This window comes from Myotis myotis, unplaced genomic scaffold, assembly GCF_014108235.1.
Source record: "Myotis myotis isolate mMyoMyo1 unplaced genomic scaffold, mMyoMyo1.p scaffold_m19_p_15, whole genome shotgun sequence".
In the NCBI taxonomy this organism is placed as follows: Eukaryota; Metazoa; Chordata; class Mammalia; order Chiroptera; family Vespertilionidae; genus Myotis; species Myotis myotis.
In genome coordinates, this window is record NW_023416319.1 from 38,964,045 (window position 1) to 38,981,692 (window position 17,648).

The following is a 17,648-nucleotide window of genomic DNA, read 5'->3' on the forward strand; positions in this document are numbered from 1 at the left end:
GGGTTGCAGGCTCAATCCCCAGTAGGGGACATGCAGGAGGCAGCCGATCAATGATTCTCTCTCACCATTGATGTTTCTATCTCTCTCTCCTTCTCCCTTCCTCTCTGAAATCAATAAAGAAATATATTTTAAAAAATTTTAAAAAGGGGAGAGGGTGGAAATCTTACCTTTTACAGTAGCACGGATGGACCTGGAGAGCATTAGCTAAGTGAAATAAGCCAGTCAGAGAAAGACAAATAGCATGTGATTTCACTCATATGTGGAATCTAATAAAATGAACTAGCAAGCAAAATAGAGACTGGCGGTATTGGGGAGGGAGGGGAATAAAGCAAAAAAGAGAAAAAAACTCATAAACAACAGTGTGATGATTGCCATGGGGATGGGGGAAGAAGGTGGAAGAAGTGATGGGGGGATAAATGGTGATGGACAGAGACTTGACTTGGGGTGGTGCACACACAATACAGTGTACAGATGATGTGTTGTACAATTGTGCACCTGAAACCTGTACAGTTTAGTTAACCAGTGTCATCCCAATAAATCCATTTAAAATTAACATTAAATTAAAAAGGAATTAAATTAGAGTCCAGATCACCAAACTTTATTTTATTTTATTCCACCTAATCAAAGCCCCAAGGAAATCTCTTGATTTATAACTTCTCAAATTAATACATAAATCTGGGCTCTATGTAACAGCTGAAACTTGCTATTACCATTCCTATGTAACATCAACCAGGAGAATAAAAACCAAACAGTCCAAGCACATACACTCTAAAATTACACCTCCAGATATTAAAAACTGAAAAAGTCTCTAGATTCTCCAGTTAATCCTGCTTTGTCATCATTTACTTCAAGCTGACTCGTCCTGGAAAACCTACCACCTCATCTATCATGGCTTCCGCTCACCTTTTCCTACCAAGGCTGTTTTCACCATTACTCTTTTTGACAGTAGGGAAATGGAGAGATGCTTGTGCCCCAACCTAAAATATAGCCTAAGGATAGCTGAGGTGTAAGCACTCACTCTTTTAAAAAAGAAAATAAGGAAAGAAACAGTTAAGCTCACACCTAGGAGAGAGAGTACAACAAACCCCAAAATAGAGTTAAAAAGAATAGAACAAAATACTCCAGGAATCTATCTGGCCCAGAGAAAGAAATCTCTCAAAACGATGTTTAAAATGTCATAGAAAAAGGAAACAAAATAAAACCTAATGAATGAGTCCAAGATAATTATAGTCGATCCACTGAACATCCATAACTCATAGTTAAGGTAACATTAATATTTTCTAACATTAATATTTTTGTAAAGAAATGGATGGGAAATGAAACATGTCAGCAGAACACCTAAATAATGCCTAAGTCTAAGGGCAATCTGTCAGCCTTTGGCATTCGGGAAGCCCAAGGGTTAATACCCTTATGAATTTTAAAAACGTGGTAACATCAATTTTAATTGCCGGTAATCTGAGGCCAAAACTTTTGTATGCTTTCTTGTTCGTAGCAACAACAGCACCAACAAGTATTTATTGAGCGTCTGCCATGGGCCGGGGACTGCTGTGAGCACCGCAGAGAATGCAGCAGCGAAGGTGACAGATGAGGCCCTGTCCTTACGGAGCCTATGTGCTGTCACACGAGGAATGATGAATACGGTTGGAGCAGAAAACAAGCCATGACTAATTCTCTTGGACAAAGATCCTGCCGTAGGAGGCAGAAGCTTTCTTGCTGTATTGCAATTTTACAGATTCCTGAATCCTTTCCAGTGGGAGAAACTCACTGGTGTGTGTTTAGAGGTTTGGGGGGCTTTAAAGGGGCAGGGTAGGCAATATAAGGGCAAGTCTCACCAGGTCAGGGAAGAGCGCACGTTCTGACTCTTTGAACCCTGCCCACCCAGGAAACAGCAGTTCCTCGGGGGCTTTCATACAGAAGAACTGGGTTAATATTACAAGTTTCTAGAAAGTTCTGCTATTTTCTGAGGTAAAATGGGAAGTAAACAAAATTTGTCTTTGCTGTTCTCTGCCATCTCCCTTCTTGTAGCCTCTCCTTTTTTCTCCCTTTTTCTATTTTGAGATTTTTCTTTTAATTTTCAGAAATCAACCTTTTAACTTACTAGATGCATATAGTATAAAACCAACTACAGTTTAACTTCCCTCATTTTATTCCTCCTATCTTATCCCTATTGGTCTCTTCCCTCTTTGTCCATCACTCTGTGGTCCCTGACTTCCCACCATCCTTCTCTTTCTGACCGCTTCCCTCCAATTCCCCTTCTATCTTTTCCAGGAAGAAAAAGAATGATCAGTAGGTATAGGAAGAGATGGAGTCTAGTAAGACAAAGGATTGACAGTATGTTACCTGCTCAGGGAAGCCCATTTTATAAGGATTTGGCCCTTTGAGCTCAAAATCTGCTTTGTGTGAATAAATTTCACTAGAACTAGAGTTGCTAGACATAACACTTAGAAAATCGTGTAGTAAAGTTTCATACATTTTCTTAGCTGTCTGAATAGAGTCTTTCAAAAATCCTTTTGTGGTTTCGGATATACTGCACGACTTGCATGAGAGAAAGAGCGAGAACTGGCCGTCTTTTGCCTCTCACCAGGTGGCATTTTCAAATGTTTCTTTAAGCCCTGGGTCCGGCCTCTCCGAAAATTGCTTTCATTCCGCACGCCTAGAACTTCTCACTTTACTACCCCCAGCCTGGCTTCCTGCAGGGATATTGGGGACGAGACCACGGAAAAGCCCAGGTTTAGAGTCAGACTGATTTACCCCGGAAGACCAGCCTCGTGTCTTATTCACCCGGTTATCTTAGGCAAATTATTTAACTCTCTTATCGGTCTTCTCATCTGTAAAATGGTGTTCATAAAACCAAGCCCTTTATAATGTATTTAATTGTCTAATCCATAAGTGTATTAAACACACTATGTGGCAGATAGTTGTCATTTATAAATAGCATATATAATTTACATATATATGTATGTGTGTGTGTATATGTATGTATATATATATGTATATATATATATACATATATATATATATATATATGCCCCTTATGCCCATATTTTTCTCACATACACATGCAATTTACCTGTCTGTCCTCAATGCCATTCTCCCAGAGGTCTGGCCTTGAAGCATTCCCATTTTTCCAAAGTGACAATTAGCTAATGTAAGAATCTAATCACTGAGAATGTGTTAATGGGAAAGGATAAGAAGAGGGAACAGTGACTACTGCCTGCCAACTCAAATGCTCCTCAGAGGTAAAATACGGCTCTTGGACACAAAACTGTACTGAAAGTTGCATGGGCCAGAGCAGTGACTCGTGGTATGAATTTCAAACAGCAGAATCTGGGAGCTCAGTAACCGTAACTGCTTCGTCGCATGTGCTAATTAATACCTAGGCCCTCACTAATTTAAAAATCGGTTTTAAAAAAACATAAATGGATAGTGTGCCCTTTTTCATATAAGTTTATTGCATTTGCCCCAGAACTTTCTACAAAACAAATATAGCTCCTAGGAAAATAGGGCCTTGGAAAGGTTAAATGCTCATGTAAGGTCTGCGATAAAGCAAAACCTAAAACACAATTCTCTTTTCAAGTCAGTATGTCCTCACCATACTATGTTGACCTGATGAAGTGTGACTACACATAGCAAGTCCTGCTTTGAAAACCCCCATCCCATAGATCCAAAATCTGTGAAATTGGCAATGGCCAGAGAGTCACACCTTTTGCCACACTAACAGGAAAGACTCTTAAGTAATGGACTTGGTGCCTGGCCATCCGAGTCACCCACTTAGTCATTTTTCTAGACGCTATCCATCACTGAGCACATTCCCAAACTTCATGCAACCTCATTTAAACATCTAACTGGCAGTTCTGATGGGAATAAACATTCCGTCAAAGTAAAAGCTTAACAACCCTGACACCTAGTGGCTGTGAGGAGACGGATGAAGAGCCAGCTTGGGAAAGGCAGAATCTCACACACACACAGAATTATTGTTAATATTACAAAATATTAATTCTAAAAGCAAACCAGTTCTATTTGGGCTCAGGATTTATCTTGAAATCTACTCAAGGAGGCAAAAAGATTTGCATTTGTAAAGTATATTTTTCTTCAACCTTATACATTTAGAAAACTTACTAATCTTCAGAGATCAAATAAGAAAAGCAAAAGTTGATTCATATTTTGGCATATTTATAACTTTTTTCCTTAAATTTGTATGTACAACCACATCCTTTACCTGGTCTTCAGGGGATTTTTCTCAAGCATCCCCCTGTCAATATAAAAGCCACCTGGTCCAGCATTCACAGAGGTTCCCTTTATGCCAATGAAGCATCCTTACTTGAAGGGAAATTGTACCTTTACAAGCCAGCAGGAGTTTTCTTTAAGAGAAGTAAAAGGACACATGTGGAAACCCCCAGAGTGCACATCTAAAAGCAAGACCCCCGGGGAACACCGCAGGAAGTCATATGAAGAGACCGGTCAACACAACATAGCACAGCCTATTTCCGCCCTAAACATTGGAAGGTAAGTGCCCCAGGCCCACCTAAAGTGACAGGCATGACAGCACAAAGCCTAGCATTCATCATCTCCACAAGGAGAGTTCCCACTCTTACCTGCTGACGTTTGAAGGCTAAATAATCCAAATTTTCCAGCTCCTTCCCAAGCTTCTGATAGGTTTCCTGGAGGTCAGATTTGTTGGAAACATTTTTAAGAGATTCAAATGTCCTTTGAAACTGAAATTTAAAATGAAAGTAAATAATTAGTACAGCAGCATTCTTTTTCCTCAAATGTCTAACTAGCTAACAGAGAAAAGTTGAAACAGATGTAACAAATACAAACTAGTTGCCTTTCAATAAAATAATTAAAAATGATTATGAAGAATAAGAAAATGGCCCTGACTGGTTTGGCTCAGTGGATAGAGTGTCAGCCTGCGGACTCAAGGGTCCCAGGTTCGATTCTGGTCAAGGGCATGTACCTTGGTTGCGGGCACATCACCAGTAGGGGGTGTGCAGGAGGCAGCTGATCGATGTTTCTCTCTCATTGATGTTTCTAACTCTCTATCCCTCTCCCTTCCTCTCTATAAAAAAATCAATAAAATATATTTTTTTAAAAGAATAAGAAAATGTACACCAACGTTATTGCATAAATGAAAGCCCACTTAGTCCTCATTTCAACAAAAGAGTATACTGGATTAAAAAAAAAAAACTCTTCATATCTTAGCATACACTACTACTTTTAAAGAAAAAATGTACAATGAATGTATGTATAATTTCAAATCACAATGAGAAAGTGTTAAAAGAGCTCTCACATTCCAACCATGGAAACAATTTATGTAAAAACAGTTGCTTGTCTCTATAGAAATATCTCTGCAGAATAGGCACCCAGCAAGTTTCCGCCAGGAAGCTCTCTCAGATCTTATAGTTTGGGAAGGTAAGAAAACTAACGTTTTGATGACTGAAGCATATGCAGTGTGTTCAGCAAACATTTATTCATTCCTGCTTTATAATACAGGTGAGCTATAAAATCAGTTCTGCTGAGTCAGCATGTTTCCGTTCATGGTTTTAAAAAGTATTTTTGATTTTTAGAGAGAGAGGAAAGGAGAGGGAAAGAGAGAGAGAGAAACATCGATATTGCCTCTCCCACCCCCCCCCCCACTACCCACCCCCACAACTGGGGATCAAACCCACAACCCAGGCTTGTACCCTGACCAGGAATGGAACTGGCAACCATTTGGTGTATGGATGCCCGATCAACTGAGCCACATCGGCCAGGGCTTCTGTTCATTTCTAAGTCAGATACTAGATAAACACAAAGGAGACAAATTGCAGTGTAGCGCAGAATATTGTTCTGCTACTAATAATTAATTAAGCAAAGGGAGCTCACAACAAATTGAATTCTTGGTTTATTTTAGTAAATTAGCACCTACTTTGGAGGATTAGTGATTGCAAATGTCAAGTAATGTCATTTGCAAGACATTTGCATTTCCTCTTGCTTTATCATTTGTTTTCCATATGCTCACTGTGTGCCATTAGATAGATGTCTACAGAGACTTCACCATCTTAAACACACCAGAACTCCACTGTGACTATGATGGTATGAGACAGGCTAATAGGATTTTACAGAATATGATTAAGTTTCCAGGGAAATGATTTGACCCTTACTATTTCAAACGCCATGGGATAAGTCATATTATAACGGCATTCTGCTGAATTAAATCCTCAGTTTCACAAAAGCAACGTGTTTGTCTCAAACCAAGATGGCAGAGGAAAAGGAAATAAAAAATAACAGTACTAAGCTTCCACAGCAGGCTGGTAAATTACATTCAACAATGCAATATTTTAGACATTACTGTGCACAAGGCACTGTGAATATAAAACACGTTTCCTGCGCTAAATGAACTGACAGACTGCCGGAAAGCTAGGCATGGAACTCAAAAATAGGAAGGACTCTGATATTTGAGTGCCTGGTCAGGTCCAGGTACTACTGTACGCCTTCCCATTTAAGTCTCACAGGAACCCCAGGGGTCCCTAGTTCCCTTCCCATTTCACCAGTGAGTCACCTGGACTCCTAGTTTGAAATGGGTTTTGACCACAATGCTGTGCTCTTGCTACTTTATCATTAGCTCAAACAAGGCATAGTGAGTGAAGAGAATGCAAAAAGGAGATAAAAGTAACATGTGCTGAAACAGAAAAGACTCCCTGATATGAGACTTGGGCCAGATAAAAGGCATGAGGGAAACTGAATTGGGCCTCAAATCACAGGAAGAATTTTCAGAGCCTTAAATGGGAACCAGTCCCACCCATCAGTTCAAACACAGCCGAAGTCTGCTCATTTTCCCATTTTGCGGCAGAGTAAACAAATTTCTTTAATATAATTTTTAATAACCATTATATTCGCTGTTTTATTATGTTATGTGATTGTTTCTGTGCCTTGCTATTCCTTGGTCTATACTATGTTCAAATCAAAATAATACCAGGTCTAACATTTTAAACAATTTAATTAATTTTATCTATAAAAAATACAAACTATTTTGCCAATCAATCTATTCCCTGAGAAATATTACTCTACTTCTTAGATATTTCTTCCTCACATCTATGTGAACTTTTATACAACTCCAAGTAGAAACTTCCGGATTAATACATTAATACATTCAAAATAAGAAACATGAGAACCAATAATTCCAGATAACCCGTCTACAGCCAAAGAAGTAAGAGAGAAAATCCAGTAAGGATGCATAACCACAAACTGTTTTCATTAAAGGTCAGAGTCTGCATAATGTGGAGATTTTAGCTTGAACTTTCATTATCAGGACATATAGCCTCCATTGATTGATACTAAATAGCTCAGAATACTCAAACTATGATGATTCATTCATTTAAGTAGATTTTTTCATTTATAAAAACAAATAATTATCAAGGGGATGTCATAAAATCTGTAGAGTGGCTTTTTGTTAGATCCCATTAAACACACTCCATCAATACCTGCCCACATATACACTTAAAGATGCTAAAGAATAAAAGCACTAATTTTACCTTGTAGATGAAGCAGAAGTAAAGAAGACAAAAATAAGGCAATGCTAAGGTGAGGTTCAGATTTTACTGAAAGGTATTTGACATTAACTCAATTTGAAGATTTTTCATTCCAATAGGCCACTGTGCTTGAGTTAATGTCAAATACCTTTCAGTAAAATCTGAACCTTACCTTAAGCATTGCCTGGATTGTACTTGTTCAAAGTTTTGGGTGGTAATTTAAAATAATTCAAGAATCCCAAAATAATTTGTTGAATGTTGATATTTTTAACTCATTACAGACAAAATGTAAACCTTAAAAAAAAAAAAAAAAAGCCCAGTGAATAAATCTGAACCCAAAACAAATCTAGGTGTCTTCTGAAATGTCAAAACTGAATATTAAGATGGTCTTTTCTCTGAGAAACAAATGCAAATTCTGTCCTATTTGGCTATCGTATCAAATATCACAGGGCAGGCGAGAATGAGAACATGCAAACACTATCTCTTAGCCCAAATTTTTCCATAAAAGTAAGTGCTGTAAACCCGCACCCAAGAGTGTTTTCTCGCCTGTTTCCTTTCTGTTCGAGTTCCAATTCAAGAGTGCAATGTAGGAAGATCCTGAATTCGCCTCCTCCCATGGACACACTGAATCTACAACTATGTTGGGGGTGGGGCGGGGGGGCAGGGGAGAAACCCTAAACAAAGGTGGAGATACTACTTCACATCAGGTAAACAAGCCGGAAGCCACACCGAAGCAGGTAGAGACACATTCTCACCATGAACCCCACCCCACAATGGAACAACCCACCGTCAGGAAGAAACTTAAAAAAAAACAGAGCACCGTGCGGAGTGAAGGGTTCCTACCTCACATCAGGCACCCAACTCTTAAGACAGGCACCTGAGCCTCCAAGACACCTGGCTTTGAAGACCAGTGGGGCTCACAGCCACCAGACTCCTGGGGCTGTAGCTGCCTAAGAACAGGCTCCTAAAGGGCTCCACACAGACTCACCCACCCTATGGCCAGTGCTAAAGCAGTCCTTTGAAATGAGCCCCAAATTTACATGAAAAAAGACTCATTTGTTTATTTTATAACATTGGTCTGCAAGGCAGAGGCCTGCTTGGATAGTCTCAGGGCCATTTTTTTCTTTTTCTTTTTTTCCTTTTTTTTTTCTTTCTTTTATTCTTTTTTTAGAGGTTGCCATCTTTACACTCCCCCTCTGCCTTGCTCCAGCCAGTGGTCACTATCTTTACACTCCCACTAACAGGCTGCAGAGCACCAGTCTCTCACACAGAGGAGTGTCTACACATGTCTGGTGGCCCAGTTTCTATGGTGGCCACCCAGGGGTGCCCCAAGATCTCCTAGCTTGGAGGACAGGGAGGCTTATGTTCCCGGGTCCCATGGAACTGTAACAACCAGAAAGATAGTTCTTGCCCTGTCCAGTGGCTCAGTGGGTTGCAGCATCGTCCCATACACCAAAAGGTGGTGGGTTCAATTCCAATTCAGGGCACATACTTAGGTGTGGGTTCGATACCCAGTCAGGAAGTGTATAGGAGGCAACCAATCAATGTTTCTCTTTCACATCAATGTTTCTCTCTCTCTCTCTCCCTTCTTCTCTCTCTAACGTCAATGAAAATATACCCTCGTGAGGATTTTTAAAAATTAAAGTTCAAAGAGAAATGTACTAAAACTAACTAAAATATGTAAAAAAAAAATACATAACATGAATAGATGTAAATTATGACGACCACAACATTAAGTCTATGTGTGGGAGAATTAAAATACCCATAGAAGTTACACAAAAGGAATAAAAAAGAAATGAAAGCATATCACTACAAACATAATCTATCTCGTTTTATTTGCTCCCCTGAGCTCCAATATATTTGTAGTATCTACTATCTTTCATATGTGCTTCAAGTCCAGTATGTCTAAAGCTCGTAAATTGCTTCTCTATATGCAGAAAACCAGTGTCCTCAATGCCCAACCAAATTCCTAGAAGGCTGATTGCTAGTTCCCTTTCCCTCTGAACAGATTCCAATCACTTTCCAAATTGTACACTGTTCCTTCGCCATCTCTCTCATTCGCTCCTCACCCCACCCCATCATTTCACCACCAAATGAATGCATCAGCCTCATTACTGGCTCTCTACCTCCAATCTGGCCCCCTTGCCAACTGCTGACAGAGTAATGGACCTAAAATATAAATTTACTTACATAATTTTCCTGCTTAAAATTCTTTAATGGTTCCCACCCTCGTTTCAGACTATAGTTCAAACTTTTTAACTTAGCACACAGCCTTTCACAAGTAGATCTATGCCCACTCTCTTCAACTTCAACTCATTCCTCCCATACAATCATCCTTCATCTCAGCCATTCATAAGTATGAATGGTCTTCAAGAATATACATTCTCTCCACTTAAAATGCTCTTTCTTCACTGCCTCCTTTGTCTAGTTCTCTCTCCAAACTCGGTCAAGCATTATTCACTCAAAACTCTCTCCCTTGATACAGCTGCCATTATGCCTCCTTAACACCTTACACCAACCTCTAGCATAATAACTTATACTGTTGATTTCTTAATTAGTCTATAAATTCCAGGAAAGCAGGACCCTGGTGTTACTTTTTCTAAATATGAATCCCTAGCACATAGTGTGAAGGCTGGCATACAGCAAGCACACAAAAAATAAGCATTTGCTGAATGGGTTAATAAGCTGATCAAATTGGGGCTACTTGGTCCTTTTCAGAAGTTAACATTTTCACATGATCTAAATTATCTTTGTCCCTATAGTTTCCAGTATGAAATTCAGCACAGAACCAGATATTTGTGCCCTATTTGTCTCTATTTTCTACTTTTTCCTATTCCATCTTCAATACCAGACTTGTGACTTACTTTTTTCTTTAAACCTTAATATCTCTCTCTGTATTTTTCCTAGGATTTTGTGCAGAATATACTTGGCTTCTAACAGCTCTTAATTAAACATTAATTTCTCCCCTTATAAACTGCTAATATTTCTTAATAAAAAGAAGCTTTAAAAACTCTTTTTGCTGGTACATACCTTCCTTTAATAATAAAAGCTGGTCTCAAAAAGTCTCAGCTATCAATATGGTAATATGTGACTTTCTGGCAACATTATAAATATTCTTTATATCCAGAATCATTTTTAAGTACACAAAAACTTTATAGCAATGTACATAGCAAACATAAACTATGTATTTGGCATAAGAAGTTATTAAAACTGGACCTATTTCTATAATGACATTGGTCTATTTCCTAATCCAAAAAACCAACATTCCCACTTTTTAAAATATAAAACTAGTTATCTATAATAATAAAAGCATAATATGCTAATCAGACGGGACATCCTTCTGGACGACCTTCCAGGCGAAGCCGGCCGTAGCTGCGAGGGAAGCCAGGATCCCAGGTGCCTGCCGGTGGCTGGAGGAAAGCTTGGGTCCAGGGTGCCAGAGGGAAGCTGGTGTCAGCAGCTGGGGGAAGGAAGGCCTGCTCTTGCACGAATTTCGTGCATCAGGCCTCTAGTGATATGATAAATGGGAAAAATTTAGTTCAACTCAGGTGTCAAATTTAATTCCCTTCCTATTTTAAGAATGAAGACAATATTGCATTGCAAGAGTCAAAAAGTGGGAGCAAAGTACTACCACAGAGAAAGATGGGACAGGGTTCTTGCCAGGTAATTTATGTATTAAACTTCACAAGATCCTTTCAAAGTATTCAGAGTGAGTGTTATTATCCTTAGAGCTCAGAAGAAAAAAACACAGCTCACAGGTTTTTAACTTTCCCAAAGTCATCCAGTTAATCAACAACAGAGCCAAGATTCCAGTAAGGTCTCCCTATTGTCAAAAGCCATGTTGAACTTTATAAAATCCAGATAAAAATATATAATGTGAACTATTGAGAAGTATAAACCATAAAGAAAAGTTTAAAAAAAATTTGAACAGTACAAAATAAAGAAAACTTTTAAGTTCCCATAGAAAACTATGAGCAATAGTGGTGCTAAAGCCAAATTGCCTTTACAAGTTCCTTAAATTAATTCAATATTGAAATGACACATTTTTTTCTCCATCCTCTCTTACTTTTGATTTGGACCTATTTTCCCCAGAAGAGAATATGTATTTCCTTAAGGAACTAGATACATGTAAAACTCCCATGCCGGGAATCCTTGATGTATTGAAGTGAATATTAAGTCCCTGTTGGTGCAGTACTTATCCTATTGAGAGTAGCGCAGTGAATCATGTTTGCACTAGTTGGTGATCTCAGTCTATGTCCTTTATAAAAATGGTTGATCATAATTGCATCTCTGGGGGAAATCTCAGTGGAAAGAGGATAATTTAATAAAGATAAGAAAGTATAAGGTAATCAGAAAGTGTTTAGACTATTAAGGTAAAGACTATTAATCAAAAGAGAATAACATCTCACTTACCTGACATTTAAGAGGAATTATACCTCAGCAAGGATGAAATATTCTGTTATTTGGAAAATTTCATAATAAGGAGGTAAAGGATAAGGCCACTAAAGAAAACATTGTGAAAGCAGAGAAATTCTTTGGTACTGTCCAATAAATAAATACAAAATGTACAGGAACTTGTATACAAGTGTCAGAGCTAAAAAGCCCAAAATGAGCAGAAGCTTGCATGAAATCATAAGATTGTAATAGAGGAGATGCAGGCCATTGTCTATTATATTCAAAACAAGGGCAAGAAATAAAATGGTGTCTACTGCTTTTGAAGAAAGAATATGTGTCCAGAAGAAGAAATCTATATCGTTAAAGTTGATGCTCTCCCCCAGAATACATCTGGACTAGATTATTATCATACTAGGGGCCCAGTGCATGAATCCATGCACCTTGAAATTAACTGTGGGCTGAGAGGCTGCAGTAGGCCCAGGGGCGGGTTTCGGCCCATCCTTCGCACCCCTGCCTGGCCCCTCCCACCATGGCCCCTGGTCTCCCGTCTTCCAGCAGCCCTGCTCCCACCACTGCTGCTCCCATGTGCTGACAGCACCAGCCTTACTCATACCCACTGACAGCGCAGAGCGATTGGGGCCAGCGTCAGCAGCGGCTGCTGCCCCAAACAATCCTCAGGAGCAGGGGGAGGTAGAGAAGCCCTCAGGGGCAATTGGGGCCTGCAGCCACTGCTCACACCCACTAATGGCACCTAGCGATCGGGACCAGCACTGGGCACCAGCAGCAGGTGCAAGCAGCGGCTCCAGCACTGGTTGCAGGTGCAAGCACCCAGCAGGACCGCAGCACACGGGAGCATAGAATTTTCAGTAACCACCAGAGGCTCGCCCCAATGACAGCAATGGCGCCCTGCCTTGCCCCCGCTCACCTGCTCCACCATCCCACCACGGCAGACGCCCACCATGTTCCGCACTCTGCCACCTGCTGCCAAAGCCCATCATGTTCCGCGCACACCCCCTGGTGGTCAGGGCACATCATAGCAACTGGTTGTTCAGTTATTGCGCTGTTTGGTCTATTTGCATGTTAGGGTTTTATATCTATAGACAGTAGGATGTGTGTGCGCGCACATGCAGAAGAGAGTGGGGGGAGAGGGAGGGAGAAAGAGAGTACTACAAAATTCCTCCTAGGGAAAGAACTATCTATATTGAGAAAATACCTTAAGGAGTAATTTAAGGTAGACAGTGATATCTGAGGGTACAAATGAGCAGAATCCTAGTTGATGGTGGAGAGATGGAAACTCTTACTGTATTCAAATAACAGGAATTTAGGGACGTATGGGACAACAAAGGAGAGTAGGTAGAGAGAGAAATGAGAAAAAAAGTAGCTAAAGAAATTTGAAATTTTCTAATATATAAATCAGTGATGGTGAACCGTTTGAGCTCGGCGTGTCAGCATTTTGAAAAACCCTAACTTAACTCTGGTGCCGTGTCACATATAGAAATTTTTTGATATTTGCAACCATAGTAAAACACAGATGTATATTTTTGATATTTATTTTATATATTTAAATGCCATTTAACAAAGAAAAACCAACCAAAAAATGAGTTCACGTGTCACCTCTGACATGCGTGTCATAGGTTCGCCACCACTGATATGAATTGAAGCAAGTTAGATCATACTGTTACACAACAGAACTCCTTCCCTTCCATCTTCTCAAGCTTCTATAAGGTTTTCCATATACATAAACATGGCTTGTCTGGGATGGGGGAAGAGGAGGAATCAAGGAGGAAAAGATCAACTTCCAATTATGGATTAACATACGGCAACAATTTTTGCATGTATCTGTCCAATTAATATATGAAATAGGGATAGAATAGCATCCAGAACTACAATTCAGTGGAGGCAATGAAAGCGTGGAGCCAGAGGTGACCCTGAAAATATGAGCCCCAGGAAATTTATAGAATCTTGGGGAGAACATTATACTTGACCGAACACAGAATGAGAGTTCAAGCCAATTCTATCTAGATCTTAAGAGCAAGGAGATCCCTGCAGACAGGTGGTTTACAACCTTAGGTAAGTGGATTGTGAGTAATTGAAAAATGAAGACAATAAAAAGGAAAAAAAGAATAAAAGCAAGCAAACAATGGTCACTTAGAGCTCTTATGGGGTTCATTCCCTTTACAACCGGAGTTACTACACTGATAAACCTGCAATGCCACAGATAATACATCTTGATTTCAGGAAGGCCTTTTAGAAAGCGCTTGAGGATAAAATAAATAAGCGTGGTTTACACAGTAGCCCAATGAAATGAGTTTAAAACTCATTTTAACAACTTCACTCAACATGTGGTAATATTTGATTCATGTTATCTGAATGGAAGATATAGCACACTTTTCCATGTCATTAATTTCATGAATAGTTTGGTCAAAGAAATCTGAAAATGACATCAGGTTAGGAAGGAAGACAAAATCAAAAGTCAAACAGATCTGAATGGACTGTATCAAAAAAGCCAGAATTAACAAGATAAATTTCAATGAATATAAATGTAACATCTACCTTCACATATAGAAAGATAACTAGTGTCCGAGGAGAAAGATCTTGATTAAGAGTAGTTTGAGTTCAGAAACTTGGAGCTTTTAATCGCTCACAAAATCAGTATGAACCAACAGCTATCATAATAGGTAAGGCTGGACATTAATTCGGGAAGGTTATTGTCAGAGTATATTATGCAATGTTTACATCATAGAGTCTATTTTTATTTCCAGATATCTTACTGTCAACATTCTATGGAACCTACCTAATAATCTAGAATATGCATAGACAAAATTAGAGATGATTTTGCAGACTTCTATTTCTTGTATTGGCAAATTAGTTATTCAGTTCAATCCTTCTGCTGATTAAATCTAACAAGACTTGATGATATGTAAAAAATGTCATCCTTAAAACATCAAAGAGCTAATAAAACAGTGAGGAATCTCCCGAGATGAGTTCCAGAGGAGATAATGTTGAGCACACAAAGATAAGACACCATGAGCAAAAACCAGCATAGTGGTAATACAAGCAGACACCCTGGGAGTCCAGACACCGAAGTTTTCAAACTTTAACCATAAAACAATTCTGCTTACCTTGTTCAAGTATTTAAAATGCAAGACTGAGCCCTGGCCGGTTGCTCAATGGTTAGAGCATCACCCTGTGCAACAAAGAATGCGGGTTGGATTCCCAGTCAAGGGCATGCACCTAGTTGCAGGCTCGATCCGGCCGAGTAGGGGCATGTGTGGGAGGCAACCAATCTGTCTCTCTCACACTGATGTGTCTCTCTCTCCCCCGACTTCCCTTTCACTCTATCTAAAAAAAAAAAAAAAAAAAAAAAAGGAGGGGGAACTATCCTTGGGTGAGGATTTAAAAAGAAAGCAAGATTAAAAATTTCAACAGGGAAATAAAATCATACAAGATAAGGAAATTCTAGAGTATTCCAAGTAGTCTGGAACTGTTATACAAGAACTAGAGGCCCGGTACACAAAATTCGTGCGATCATGGGGGGGGGGTCCCTCAGTCCAGATTGCGAGAGGGCACAGACCAGGCCGAAAGACCCCACTGATGCATGATCAGGGCCAGGGAGGGACATGGGAGGTTGGCCAGCAGGGCAGGACCATGGGAGGGCTCCAGGGCATGTCCAGCCCATCTCGCTCTGTCCTGATCGGCCAGACCCCAGCAGGAAGCTAACCTACCGGTTGGAGTGTCTACCCCCTGGTGGTCAGTGCACATGATAGCGAGCGGTTGAGTGGCCTTAGCATATCATTAGCATATTATGCTTTGATTGGTTGAAGAGACAACCAGATGACCAGACACTTAGCATATTAGGCTTTTATTATATAGGATGTTAAAGGGTCAAGAAATTTTTCAGTCTAGATAAAGGAAGCCATATGTAAGTCCTAAATTATCAGTTATTTGGGTGGGGGAATGGTTTTTCCTATTGCTGTGATTCTGTGTTGCTCCAGAAAGCTTAACTAGAAGTAGGAATGAGAATAGCTAGGAGGTAGATTTAAGCTCATTTTGAGAAAAAAATGTCTCTAGCAATTAGAGTTGTTCAAAACCAGGTTCACTGTCTCACAGAACTGAGATGGCTATCACTATTAGTGACCACGTATATTGTTAGACAATTACATGTATTGAGCATTACCTTAGTAAGACATTAGACTACAGGCACTGATATTTCTCCACTATTATTTTTTATTCCAAGTAGAAATTTAATATAATCATAAATATTATTAGAAATATTCTAAAACACTATTTACCAAAGTATGGCCTGAGAAAGTTTCAGGATTACTATACTGTAGAAGAATTCTAAGGTCAAGAAGTTTGGAAAAGTCTGGGTTAAGCAAAGTAAAACAAGTTTCCTTCCTTCGGTATCCCTTACTGACTTTAACATGCTAATGTGCGTTGAAAACATTTATAGGGAATTCTGTGTGCAGCATGGACCAAAAAAAAAAATTATTGTTATGTCATATATTTATAAGATAAGTCCTGTAGAATATTTTGGGGGAAAGGTTGGGGTAAGTAATTCTAATGTTGATGATCTCAAAAAATCAGTTTGTCTTCATTCTATGTGAAACCTGAAGAGGATTGAGTTAGTAACACAATTCACACCAATTTTTCATAAGGATGAAATAATGAAAAACTATATCACAATTTACCACAAAAGGTCTTCCCTTTTTCACAATGAGGTACATTGTTTTACTTAAAATACTTATAAGTGGCTTAAATCATTTAGCACAAGTCCAGGCTCTGATGACGCACCAACAAATGTCCTCCTGGCATATCTAAATTCCATTACAACCTGTGATAGGCCCATGAACTTGTCTAAGCACTTCCAAAAGCTATTTATACTCAAAGCTGTTCTAACCCTTGTAATACTAAGTCCCAGAGTTGTTTTTTTCCTATTGCCTTAAGCAAGTTTGTTAAATTCAACATGCCTCCGTCTTTTCATCTGTAAAACAGTAATCATAGAGACTTCCAGTCAAAATAGTAAAGTAGGTAAATATCGTGCTCGCCTCCTCCCACAACCACATCAAAATGACAATTAACTTACAGAACCACCACCATTGAGAACCACCTAAAGACTGGCTGAACAGAAACGTCTTGTAACTAAAGGTGTAAAGAAGCTACAATGAGACTGGCGGGCAGGGGGCAGGGCGGGTGAAGATGCAGAACAGGCAAGTCTCTCTTCCACTGTACGGCAACTAAAAGTCAGGAGGCTCTCTTGGCTGCAGAAGCAAGGGATCCAAGGCCAACCCCTGGCTCCCTAGCCCAGGGCACCAGTGCTGGAAAGAGGTGTCCCCATCACACCTGGCTAGAGAAATCAGCAGGGACTGCATGTGAGTGAGACAAAGGCCTACTGGAGACCCAGGGGCTCCTCTAGAGGGGCCTGCATTTGGACTCCTTCCCTCAAAGACTCACTCACCCCGGGCCCCGGTGGAGGGGAAGCAGCTCAAAAAGTGCCAGGGACATATGGGAGGAAAGTGAACTGACTAGCTTCAGGCTGAAGGCTGGAGGGGCAAGGTGCAGCGCAGCTCCTGACAGGGATGGAAGTGCTGGCAGGGAACGTTCCTCCTCTGTTGCTTCCTTGCTCCTCCCAGCCAGCAGTCACAAGTGGGTACTAATCTGAGCTCTCCAGTAATCGGGCTCATACTGTTCACTCTGTCCTGATGATTTCCGGAGACCCTGCCCCACCACTATCATGCCAGC

At 39.9% G+C, this 17,648-nt stretch overlaps 1 protein-coding gene across 1 annotated transcript in view; it reads right to left on the reverse strand.

Annotated features, from left to right (window-relative positions):
* The window catches only part of CTNNA3 (catenin alpha 3), a 1,292,302-nt gene that overhangs the window by 1,186,063 nt on the left and 88,591 nt on the right, over positions 1-17,648 (reverse strand). Inside the window, exon 5 of the mRNA XM_036336865.1 lies at positions 4,596-4,715. Coding sequence (XP_036192758.1) covers positions 4,596-4,715 — 120 coding nt within the window. The remainder of the gene's footprint in view (positions 1-4,595; positions 4,716-17,648) is intronic.